General features: G+C 55.7%; 3 protein-coding genes across 3 annotated transcripts; 2 read left to right on the forward strand and 1 right to left on the reverse strand.

Moving 5' to 3' along the window:
• Nucleotides 1-91: 91 nt before the first annotated feature.
• Nucleotides 92-3,435, forward strand: PHACADRAFT_159011 (uncharacterized protein; the record flags this gene model as incomplete). The annotated part of the gene is made up of 16 exons (XM_007393239.1): nucleotides 92-158; nucleotides 225-374; nucleotides 422-688; nucleotides 739-1,133; nucleotides 1,199-1,296; nucleotides 1,350-1,455; nucleotides 1,512-1,743; nucleotides 1,799-1,948; nucleotides 1,998-2,282; nucleotides 2,330-2,448; nucleotides 2,498-2,570; nucleotides 2,623-2,841; nucleotides 2,894-2,997; nucleotides 3,049-3,235; nucleotides 3,288-3,322; nucleotides 3,379-3,435. 16 exons carry the CDS (start codon nucleotides 92-94, stop codon nucleotides 3,433-3,435), a joined length of 2,544 nt encoding a protein of 847 aa, XP_007393301.1.
• Nucleotides 3,436-3,716: 281 nt separating this feature from the next.
• PHACADRAFT_251900 (uncharacterized protein) lies at nucleotides 3,717-9,455 on the forward strand. Its single transcript, XM_007393240.1, is given in 6 exon segments — nucleotides 3,717-4,050; nucleotides 4,099-4,252; nucleotides 4,309-8,157; nucleotides 8,211-8,353; nucleotides 8,409-8,906; nucleotides 8,919-9,455. The coding sequence occupies 6 exon segments, from the start codon at nucleotides 3,724-3,726 to the stop codon at nucleotides 9,135-9,137; spliced, it is 5,190 nt and encodes a 1,729-aa protein (XP_007393302.1). The 5' UTR covers nucleotides 3,717-3,723; the 3' UTR covers nucleotides 9,138-9,455.
• A 553-nt stretch (nucleotides 9,456-10,008) lies between these two features.
• Nucleotides 10,009-11,599, reverse strand: PHACADRAFT_193099 (uncharacterized protein; the record flags this gene model as incomplete). Its single annotated transcript, XM_007393241.1, has 7 exons — nucleotides 10,009-10,125; nucleotides 10,197-10,356; nucleotides 10,413-10,585; nucleotides 10,645-10,746; nucleotides 10,813-11,237; nucleotides 11,292-11,369; nucleotides 11,419-11,599. The coding sequence occupies 7 exons, from the start codon at nucleotides 11,597-11,599 to the stop codon at nucleotides 10,009-10,011; spliced, it is 1,236 nt and encodes a 411-aa protein (XP_007393303.1).
• Nucleotides 11,600-11,799: the final 200 nt, after the last annotated feature.

An 11,799-nucleotide genomic window follows, 5' to 3' on the forward strand; every position in this document is an offset into this window, starting at 1 on the left:
AGACATCCGAATCCGGACGACCGTCATCTCCCAAGTTCCCGCCGGCAGTCGCGAGTCGGAGGACGGACTCTTGCTCAGCCAGGTCGCCCGCATGTACGCGAACGATGCGATACATCACATCCCACAGCCTCCCCACAGCGCGGGCGTTGCGTACAAAGGCAAGGAAATGTATCCACAGAATATTGACTTCGGATAACTGACACGACCACGCACTGGACGCGCAGGTCTGCGAGCCGCGATAGACCCAACCCAGATCCCCTCTCCCATCGAGGTCGTTGAAGCAGACCGTGAAGTATGGGAAGGCAAAACGTACATGACTCTCCCTGGCAATCATGCCCCATTGTCCACCACCAACTTCGTGGCAATTGACCAAGGTCGGTCTTTTGAGCTCTCGAGATGACGCTCATTCACGCGGGCATAGGCAACTCATCCCCCAAATATGTGCGTATGTCGACATGGAACATCCCAAGTACCTCTCGGCTCGCCTCCGAATGTGAAATCCCCATTGCTGCGGTGATACAGCCCTTCGTCGAACTGGGCCCTCGAGAAGAGCCTGTCCCACTTGTCGACTTTGGCGAGATGGGTCCTCCACGCTGTTCAAAATGTAGGGGTTATATCAACCCTTGGTGTACATGGGCGGCAGGCGGGTACAGATGGAAGTGTAATTTGTGCTCCCATGAAACGGATGGTGCGTCATATATAACCTAATTACGGATACTATTCTCAGCAATATTGCAGTCCCTGGAGAGTACTTCAGCAATTTGGATGCCAACTTCCTTCGGCTAGATCATCTGGAACGACCTGAGTTGAACAAGGGCACCATAGATATCGCAGTATCACGCGAATACTGGGCGCCGCACCCTCCCCCACGAATCAAGCCTTTGTACCAACCTGTCGCGTCGATGCCCGAGGCAGGTCACAGGCAGCCACAACCTATGGACTATGTCTTTGTGATAGAGACGACGGCTGATGCAATACGGTCTGAGTTTACTCGAAAATCTTGTGAAGCATTAGCCCGAACGCTGTACGGGGGCGTCTCAGAAGAGGGCACACCAGCCGAGCCGTGTTTTCCTGCGAACATTAGAATGTGTCTCATTACGTTCGATCGTACATTGCAATTCTACAACTTCACCGTGAGTGTGGCGGCTATTCAAAAGGACCTTCCATGGGCCGTGATTTTAACAACACGAACTCTTAGTCGAATCCGGACCGTGCCACTATGATGGTTGTAGCGGATCTTGACGACGTGTTTATCCCTATTGCAGATGGGCTCTTTGCTGACCCTGCCCGTTCGCGGTACGTGCTCGCTTCCCGTTCGAGCACGACTGACTCTGACGTATTGTTGATAGAGCAAGTATAGAGAACGTGCTACGGACACTCCCGGACCAGAATGCGGAAACTGCATCCTATGATTCTGCTCTTGGCGCAGCGCTCATAGCAGCCATGGCTACACTTGTCAGTGCTTTTTCCTTTTATAGGATCTGGGACCTAGGCTTAGTCTTCAACTGCAGGTAGGCCGGGGAGGACAAGTCGTCATGTTTGCAAGCACACTGCCGACGGCCGGTCCCGGTGCCCTGAGGCCTCGAGAAGACGAGTCTGCGCTGTATGACACAGACAAGGAGATGTCTCTGTATGCGCCTCGGGATCAGACATGGAAAGACATCGGCGAGCAATGTGCTGACGAGGGTATCGGCGTACATATGTTTCTGGGACCTCTTAAGCCTATTGATATAGGAACTATTGGTGAGCTGAAGGCTTGGTCTCTGTTGTCTCGCACGACTCATTGGGCATAACCAAGGCGCTACGAGTTCGCATTCTGGCGGCGAACTCTTTTTCCATCCTCGCTTCGATCCTATCCGAGATGGCATTGCGATTGACTCGCAGCTACGACGAGTTGTCTCTCGCTTCACGGGGTACAGTTGCGCCATGAGGGTGCGATGCTCAACAGGTGAAAACATCTGTTCTCTCTCGCCTTAGGATACTTATCTGGTATCAAGGCCTTCATATTTCCAAGCAGTACGGGAACTTCTACGAGAATGCTTCGAACGACCTCCAATTTGGAACCATGGACGCGGATAAGTCTATCGTCGTAGTGTTCGCTCACGGTCATACACTTGATGATAGAAACTATGCCTTCGTGCAATCAGCCGTGCTGTACACGACGATCACAGGCGAACGACGCGTTCGTATCTGTAATGTCGCACTGCAGGTCGTGTCCTTGGCGGGTAACGTATTCCGCTTTGCGGACACGGATGCAGTCGTGACAGCGATGATACGAGAAGGTACGTCCAATCGTCTTGATATTATCTTCGCTACTGAGCTCTAGCAGCCGTCTCGAAATTATCCAGCCAGAAAATTTCGTACATTCACGAAGAGCTGACGGAAAGATCCGCCTCTATCTTACTCGGATACCGGAAGCATTGTGCAGCGGCGACCGCACCATCGCAGGTAGCGGCATCTCTTCGTCTTTTGGAGGTCTCCTCATCATGGCTACCAGTTGATCATTCCAGAGGCATTTCGTGCACTGCCTGTGTACACTTTGGCAATGATGAAGATTCGTGCGCTGAAAGGTTCGTCGTCATTTGGCTGATTTCTAACGAGTAACATGCTGAGATATGACAGCCCGGAGTGTCAGTTCTGACGTCAGGAATTACACTGCGCACAGGCTCATGTCTATAAGTGTACGGAGCACGATGCATCATCTGTATCCAAGATTACTGGCGTTACATGATCTGGATGACGTGATCGCTCTTCCAAAGCCTGACTCTGGCGAGGTTGAGCTACCATCGTTAATGCGAGACAGTCATCTGTTCATGGAGGGACATGGTTTATATTTAATCGGTGAATACGAAGCAGCAGTGCGCAGCAGGCTGACTGACACATTTCCCTGTAGACAACGAAGAGACTATGATCCTCTGGATAGGATACAGCGTATCGCCGCAGGTCCTGCAAGATTTACTCGGAGTAGATGATATTAACGACCTCGACCGCAATATGGTGAGCGTTACATCCAAGGGTGAGCGTATCAAATAACAGACGGCTGTGTAGAACTGCCTCCCAGTGCTCAACACGCGGCTGTCCACTCAAGTGCGAAATGTCTTGGCGCATCGTTTTCGCCAACAAGGCAGGAAGCTCAAGTTCACCATTGCTCGGCAAAACATGGATGGTGCTGAGATTGACTTTGCTGACATGCTCGTCGAAGACTCAAACAATGGCGCCATGTCTTACCTAGATTGTTCGTGTTCATGCCACTGCGACCATGCGCTTGAGGGCTGACTATCTTTCAGATCTATGCGTTGTACACAAGCAAATTAGCACTGTGGTGAGTGTTATGCGCTCTCAAGCTGCGTTCCTGACCAACTGATTGTGCTGTTGAAGCTAACCACTGGCGCGTCCTTGTCTGGACCGAGTGGTTTTCGCGGATCTATTTGGTGATCGGCAGGTCGGGTCAACCTTGCAGCTTGCAGGAGGGGTGATAACCATGGAGACCTTCTTTGACCGATCATAGGCTCGTGTACTACGTCTTAGTTATTTACTCAATGATACCGAGTATTTTGCTCTACTTTTTACCCCTACCATCCTTTCCTTTCCCCACTGCTACGACTCCCGAAGCGTCTGATTACGAAACGCCGTCACGGTGTCACGTGTGACTCTGGTTAGTTGGGGGCGTGTCGGTGGGCGTTCGTAGTCCCTCGTTCAACATTGGCGACGACCTCGCCGACGATGGCCACCTTCTCTGATGGTGTCGACGTCGACGCCTCATCCAGCATTGCCGATTACTCTTCTTTCCATGATTCTGATGGCGACGTGCGCGAGCTCCTCCAGAACCTTCTGGACAGCAAGGAGAAACAACTCCAGCAGGCTGGTGAACTTGGACAGCAGCTACTCACGCAGCGCGTGGAACTAGAAGAGAGGATCAGGCAGTTGCAGGAGCTCGACCTCGAGGGCGACGACGGTGACGATTTGCGGGACCACTACCGCGAGTTGACGGACACCATCAAGGCTTGGGACGCAGAGAATGAGCAGTTGTCAAGCATCTTTCTTCCCAAGGTACGTCTTTCTGGCTGCCGGAGACTGGGCTGGAACAGTGGCATGCAGCATACCAATGGTTTCTCGACATCGCCCCCGGCCGAGCTCTCGCGGGGTGAGGTAGAACGGACAATGGAGCGGGCAAAGGCGTCTGCGAATGGCACAATCGCAGCTCAATCTTCACGGCGCGCCAAGAATGCAGCTCATCGCGCGGACGATGTCGGTGTGTGGATTGACCACCTGTTGTATGGCGCTAGAAGCTCAGAATGTATCTATCAGAATTTGCCTTCGAGATTGGCAGCGGGCTGCTGTCCGAAGTGCGCCGGCTCCAAAGTTTGCTTGCCGAACGGGACAAGAATATGCAGGATCTGAAGGAGGAGAGAGACGACCTTGAGAAGACGATCGAAAGCCTGCGTGAGGCTCTGCGCCAGCAAGAACAGTCCTCCGACAAGTTCAGAGAAGAGAACTGGAACTTGGAAGTCACACTTCAGGAACTCCGGACCCAGCTGGCCGAGTCTCAAGCGGCCACTCAGCGGCTAGAGAGCGAGCAGAAGCGTCTTACAAAGCTGCTTACCACTACGCGAGAGGCTGTCGACCTTCACAAGAACGAAGCGGAACGCCACCAAAATGCGTACGAAGAGCTGAAAGCGAAGCACGAGACCGATGTCGCTCAAGCTCGCCGGCATGCCGCGGGTTTGCAGCGTGACAAGTCCGACCTACAGCAGACTGTTGACACCCTGAAAGCGGAAGTGACTAAAGTGAGCAAGAGGCTGCCGCGTTTCGGGACGCCTTTCACTCCCAATGGCGCTCTGTCCTCTGCTGCCCAAACTCCTGCTCTCGACGAGGATGACATCTTCAGTACTGGTGGTGCCTCTACGAACAATAGGAAGAAGGTGGACAATTCGGCCCTTTTCCCTCCCGAAGGCTTCGACAACTATGACTCAGACCCCGAGGACTCTCCCTCTCGTCCGTTCATCGCCCCGAACCATCCCACGAACGAGATCGAGGCTTTGCAGCAGCGGTTGGCACATGCTCAACGACAGATCAATACTCTTAAGGGTTCCTTGCAGCGCGAGAAGGAGCTGCGTATCGAGTATAAGCGCAAGCTAGATTCAACACCCGGTCCCAAGTCGGACGACGATGAGGAGCCTGAAGGAGAGGAAGAAGAAATGTTCCCGTCCGTCGAAGAGTCCAAGCCAAAGGCTCGTTTGACCTCATTCCGAGTGGGCAAGACGGCGAAGGGTGCTCGCAGGGGTCGTGGCGGTATGACTCTGCTCCAGCGGTTGGCTGCTCAGAGCCCTGGCTCGGAATATGCCGACGAGGACGACCTTGATCCCTCACAGTCAGTGCCTCCTTTACCTCTCAAGCCTGGCGATGAGGAGCACGCGCTGGAACTGGCCGAGGATGACGATGAAGATTCAGAGCTCCAACGTTCCCCTTCGACTCGCCTATCATCCAAGAGGACAAGTGTTGACGGCATGGATCCTGCTTTCGCCAACGTAATGCGTCGTTCGAGTTCTGGCCGTTCGGGTCCCCATGGTGCAAGCCCTCTTCGTCACTCGATACTCTCTCGATCCGCTCGTGGTAAGCCGCACTCCCGGCGCAACCGCGGAGGAGCGGCTTTCCAAGAGGCGCGTCCACCTTCATTCGCAGTCGAGCCTGAGGCGTTGGCAAACGAGCTTGGCCAGCTTGGTTTCTCAACTCTGGAGAATACGTTTGAGCTTCCGGAGCCTACAAGGGAGCTTGTTGAGATAGCGAGCCAGACTGACAGTTTCGAGGAGCTGTCCGTTCCTCAGGTCATTGTACAGTCACCAACCCTCCCCCAAGTGGCACCGAACCTCCCGTCAGTCTCCGAGATGGGCATCCAGGTAGACCCCGAGCCAGCGTTCGTTCCATCGAGATTCGATGCCTCCTTGCAGACCGACGAAGAGCCAGCTCCTCCCGCTCCCGTTCACACCGAGACTGCGATACAGCACGAGGACCTTACTCCCCGACCTCTGCTAGTTTCCGCGGGAATATCTACTGATCCTTTACCAGAGCCTGAGCCGATGCCATTGCCTGAGCCTATTCCGGTGTCCGTCACCACCAATGCTGTACAGACCGAGCCAGAAGCGGTGCTCGTGCGCCCGGCCCTCTCGACAAGCGCAAGTCAGACGAATTCGCAATGCCTGGCGGATGTGGATGTTCAGACCACTCCAGAAGTCGCTGTCATCAAGCACGATGTAGTGACCCAGACTTCACAATGGGCTGACGAGGTCGATACTGTCCCCGAGCCGGTTGTTATCAAGCATGACGCGGATGTCCAGACTTCTGCTGCTGCTGCTGCTGCTGCTGCTGTGGATGCTGCTACACCCGTCGCCAAGTATGATGCAGATACCCAGACGCCTTCTCCTGTCATCGCGGACCTGCCTGCTGTTTCGGAAGAAATCGTCATTAAGCACGATGCCGACACACAAACGCCTGCGCCTGTGCCGCTATCGGAGGCGCACACGCAGACCATCGCGGTCTTCACTTCGGAGGCTGACGTTCAGGTGCAGTCCGAGATGTCTACTCCGCGGATGCCTCTTCGTCTTCGATCCTTCGCCGACTCAGTGGTCGGTAACTTCAGTGGCGACTCTACTATCACCAGCGGCCTTGCCCATCTGGCTGCGGAGCAATCCTTCGACGACGATGACGTTAGGACTGAAACGGGTACCATTGCTGCGACAGACATGGATGACTTCGTTGATGCTCGCCAGACCCCCCTTCTGACGCCGACTGAGTCGACGGACGATTTCCTTTCAATCATGACGGTCACAGACAACGACTTTTCAGATAGCGATGATGAGAGTATCAGAGCATCCCGCTTGTCTAGCCGTCAGGTGTCTGCCTCTGGTTCAACATCTCAGCTTCCGTCTCCCGGGGCTCCAGTCCCCTCACCGCGTACGTACGAATCGGTCGGGGTGTCTGCTGAGCTTATCGAGGAGAACATTCCGGAGGAGCCGACAGTCTCTGCGGTCATCCTGCCTGCTCCCAAACCTGAGTCGAAGGAGACGTCTATTCAGACCGACGAATGGCTTCCACCGCAACCTGCATCTCCCGCTCCACCGTCTCCTGCTCCCACTTCTTCACCCACCCTATTCCGTGTTGGTCCACCTTCTCAGCAATTCCAATTCATTTCGCCACCATCTTCTGCTGGGCCAACCACGTCTTCACAACAATTCATCACCACTCCTTCTACTTCCGCTACCAACGTACGGGATACTGCGTCATCACTCATCCCATCGCTTATCTCGCGCCCCCGCACGTCGCACTCAGATCGCAGACAATCGATCGAGTCGACATTGTCTTCGGCTCGTGAGGAAGCTTTGGCTCGCTCGCGTACACCATCGACCGTCACTTCAGCTACTGTGGACAAATCTCGCCCACCGATGATGATCATACCGCCACCACCGCGCCAGCCGCCCCCCGGTGCTATGCCACCACCGGCGTTCATCCCGGAAAAGCGGCAGCCCAAGACTTCTACTGCTTCACAAGATGTGCCACCACCTCGTCCCTCCTCGCCTCCTCCTCCTGAACTCATCCAGCGTGCTACGACGCCAACCTTTGGACAGATCCTAACCGTTCCCGGAGCGAGGCCTTTCGGCTTGCGCCATCACCCTTCCAGCGTCGTCTCTTCCCAGAGTGGTATTCGTCAACCACCGTCGACCCAGAGCTTCCATTCAGTCCCGACCGGTCGCCCTGTGCTATCTAGTCCGTCCTCGGTCGCGCAGAGCATACGCGAGCGAGAGGGTAGAGGGGTGTCCACGACATCGCTCACGTCGGGTGGCCACAGCCTGGACTCTCAGCGCTCTTCCGTCTCTTCCGAACATCTGGAGTACGACCAGACGCCACAGAGATTGACTAACGTGCTCGCTCCCGCTCCACGTGGACCGCCTGGCGGTGCCACCGACCCAACAATTATACATGCTATTACCCAGACCATGATTGGCGAGTTTTTGTACAAGTACACTCGGAAAACGATTGGCAAGGGTCACGGCGAGCGGAGGCACAAGAGATTCTTCTGGGTTCACCCGTATACTAGAACATTGTATTGGAGTTCGGCGGATCCTGGATCATCCAACGTTTCTGAGTCAAGCGCGAAGAGTGGTAAGTGCTACTAATATCAATACGATCTTCAACTATCTGATGCCCCTGTCCAGCATATGTAGAAGCCGTACGCTTTGTGATTGACCCGAATCCCGTGCCACCCGGTATCTATCAGTATAGTATCATTGTCTCGACCCCCCAGCGAGAGATGAAGTTCACAGCACCCACCAAAGAGAGGCATGACATCTGGCTGAGCGTAAGCGTTATGTATCCGCCCTTTCTGTTGCGTGGACTAACGTAGCTATCTGCAGGCTCTCCAATACTTGCTTACGAGACCAGATCCAAATCCTGTGTCATCTCCGAGCCAACAGCCCAATGGTCTCACTAGCCCCGTGTCCCTTGAGGCCGAGCTACCGGACAATGACGGTCAGCAGCAGCGACCGAAGGCTTTTGCTAGCCCGCAAAGCCAGCGTAGCGTGAGGACCAACGGAACAGGTGTCAGCGCCGATTCCTGGAACTCTACGCCTCGTGGTCATCGCAGCGCTTCGCAATTGTCACATCATAGATCGACGTTGGCCAAGCGTTCTGGTACCCCCGCTGCGGAATATTTGCGGTGGAACGGACCCGACACTCCTTACAGTCCTTCGCGGGACTTCGAGCACGTGCCTAGTCCTAACGCGGGAGAGCTTGACTTTGAGCTACACGAGGACACTCTGTCAGACGAGGGCTTCCAAGGCCTGGAGAATGTCAGGGCGTGCTGCGATGGACGGCACACGGTCGGTCCGGCAAGCAAAGAGCACCACCACCACCACCATCACCACCATCCGCCGGCATCCGCACCACCACCGCAGGCTCTCAACAACCGAATAAGAGATCACCTCGATCCGAACCCGCAAGAGATCACTCGGCCTATCTCTCCAGCATGGTCATTCCGTTCTCGTGCAGGGAGCACGCACTCGACCGAGGGCACAGGCTTCTTCTCTCGCTTCGGGACCCGGCGGTCAGCTCGAACCACGGCTTCGGAGCACACGCGCCGATAGTCACTGCATGTGTTTTTTCTTCTTCTCGATCCCTACTTGGTTGTTCGCTGTTTATTCATGCTGAAGCTACTACACTCCTTTATAATTGAACACTCCCGGTATCCTAGTACCTCCCGTGTTCGTTATCTATGCAGTCTGCCATCATTTTTATTATGTGCGAGTATATTCGCTCTCCCACTCCTTCGCTTTTCTGGTCTGGCATTATTGAACAACGATATAATTCTCTCTTAGCTCGGAGGCACTGTCTGGTTGTTTAGGAATCATGTACAGTATCTATGATAGCTCCGAGAAATGTTATATACACTAGGCGCAAGTGCCACTAGCTAGAGCCATGTCCAGACTAAGAGGACAAGTCCAGTCTGAGGTCCTGGCTCTGTTTACATGCGTGCATGAGCGAATGCCCAATTTTTGAAAAGGTGGTCCGACAAATTCGGCGACACTGCTCGCCGCAGCGATCTTGCGTTGCAACAGCCATCCATCGCACACTCAGTCCCCTCACGACCGGCGCAGATCGAGCCAGTGTTGAGCCTCAAATGCCACGCCGAGACACTACCCGCGATCGTCGCAATTGATATCACACGTTGTTGCATTCGCTCTAGGGTCCCGCATTGCAAAGGGCGTGAAGGTCTAGGCCACACAGCACCTCCAAAACTTGATAATATGCCTGCGCATAGATGTTTAGACGTTATACGTGGGACAACGAAAAAGCCGCAGGGGAAGCCGACATCGGTGTAGAGAACGCAGCCTCGTTCCGCCTTTTAGCTCGGACTTGTGCGATCGGCCGTAGTCTGCGCGTCGTTAGCATCCCATGACAGCATCTACATACAGGCCAGATAGTGTGCTGGGGGGACGTGTCGGCTGTGCGCCAAACCTATGATAACAGGCGAAGCACCGCCTGGCCGTCGCCCCCTCTTACAGTTATCTCATGCCGGACACTGTTCCACCACGCCTTCGCAGGGACCGGTGACAGGTCCTCCTGCGTCTTCAGCTGCGCGCGAGAGAGAGAGAAAAAGTGTGGTCAGCGCGTACACTCCCGTCGTATTCAATGTTAGCGCGCACCTCCGGGACAACGAGCAGCGTGTCCGCCGCGCAGCGAATCGCGAGCATGTCCGTCAGCGGGTCGTACCACGCCATCCCTGGGTCCGACAGCCGATGCAGCAGCGAGCGCGGCGGGGGCTCGTACGCCGCCGGCGCGTGCAGCCGCACCGTCCTGCGCGTCCTTGTGCGGGCCATCAGTGGTGTCTGTGGAGGATTGCACGGCTTCTTTTAGTACACAGTCTGCTGGGCGCGTGACGTGCAGGCGCGGGACCTGCCTGGTGGGAGATGGCCCTGTGTCTGCGCACGACGTCTTGGGCGGTCATCGTCGAGAAACGGACGAGGGCGTCCCTGGGTGTGATCGCAGGGGCACGACGCGTGTTGAAGTCGTCCAGCTGGTGTCGTGCTTCGGCCTGCGACGTGCCAGTCGTCAGACCGGTTGTGTGGATGCTTGAGACGGGACATGACACACCGTCCCGTTGATCATGTTCCGCAGCACACTGACCAGCAGCTCGCCGCCTTGAGCCGCGAGAGTACTCTGCAGCGTCCGAAAGTCCGTTCCTCTAGGTACAGGCTATGGCACATACAACCCTCCACTCAGTCCTCACATCATATCCAACAAGCATAGTCAATAACTCACCACTCTCGCGCGCCCCCACACGTCCCCGGAGCCGACGGCGCCCTCCTCCTCCGCCTCCGCCATCTCGATCACGCACACGCCGGTCTCCGTCTGTCCGTCGAGCAGCGCATGCTGTATAGGTGCGGGGCCGCGGTACATCGGCAGCAGCGACGGGTGGACGTTGAGCCGCCTGCCCGGGGCGAACTTGCGCAGGAGGCCTGTCGGGAGGATGGGGCCGAAGGCGGCTGTGACGAGGAGACGCGTTGGCGGCGGCGGCGGACGCGTCCGGAATGGAGGAGGGGGCTGTAGTGGTGTACGGTTGGTCAGAGGCCGCGGTCGGGCAGGAGAGAAGACTGACGGGACCTGCCAGCGTTCGAACGAGGGTTCGTCGGACGGGAGTTCGTGCACTGGGAGGCGAAGCTTTTTCCCGAGAGTCTTCAGCGGTGCTGTTGTCAGACCAAATTTAGTCTGCGTGTTGGTTTAGGCGATGGGACGCGTACAAACAGGCAGGACATCGGAGTCGGGCCTGGCCGCCCTCATGTCAGGCTGCGTGGCGATGTGAATCTTCTGCCATACGTCTGCGATCTACGTGAGCAGAGGACAACGACAGTGGCCGTAGAGACTGACCGCACGCATCGTAAAGCTGCTGCAGTAGCATACAGGAGAACTCGTCGCGTCCGAAGAACAGGATGTCAAACGGCTGCCCGGGAGGCTCGGTGCGGATCGTGCTCGAAAGCTTAGACAAGGAGCGGCGGAGGACGAGCCTGGTACATGTTCGTGGATGTCTGTGAAATGTTGCGCGGAGCATGAGACGACCAAGGCTGTGATGCTGCGAGGAACCTGGCAGAGAAACAACCGCAGGAAAGCGAACCCTGCGCGCTAATTCAGGCGCATCAAAAATTATCGTTCAGCCAGAATAGGAAAGGCCGGGTTCCATGACGGCGCCTCGTCCCCAGTGCTGTATAGCAGATCTGCCGTGCTATTTGTGGGACGAAACGCTGACTGTAG

This window comes from Phanerochaete carnosa, assembly GCF_000300595.1.
Source record: "Phanerochaete carnosa HHB-10118-sp unplaced genomic scaffold PHACAscaffold_3, whole genome shotgun sequence".
NCBI classification, from domain to species: domain Eukaryota; kingdom Fungi; phylum Basidiomycota; class Agaricomycetes; order Polyporales; family Phanerochaetaceae; genus Phanerochaete; species Phanerochaete carnosa.

Bases quoted from the DNA above. Each gene is read 5' to 3' on its own strand.
- PHACADRAFT_251900 (XM_007393240.1), top strand. From the start codon at position 3,724: ATGGCCACCTTCTCTGATGGTGTCGACGTCGACGCCTCATCCAGCATT. The intron at 4,051-4,098 runs GTACGTCTTTCT...AGTGGCATGCAG, and splicing joins CAAGCATCTTTCTTCCCAAG to CATACCAATGGTTTCTCGAC. The intron at 8,158-8,210 runs GTAAGTGCTACT...GCCCCTGTCCAG, and splicing joins TGAGTCAAGCGCGAAGAGTG to CATATGTAGAAGCCGTACGC.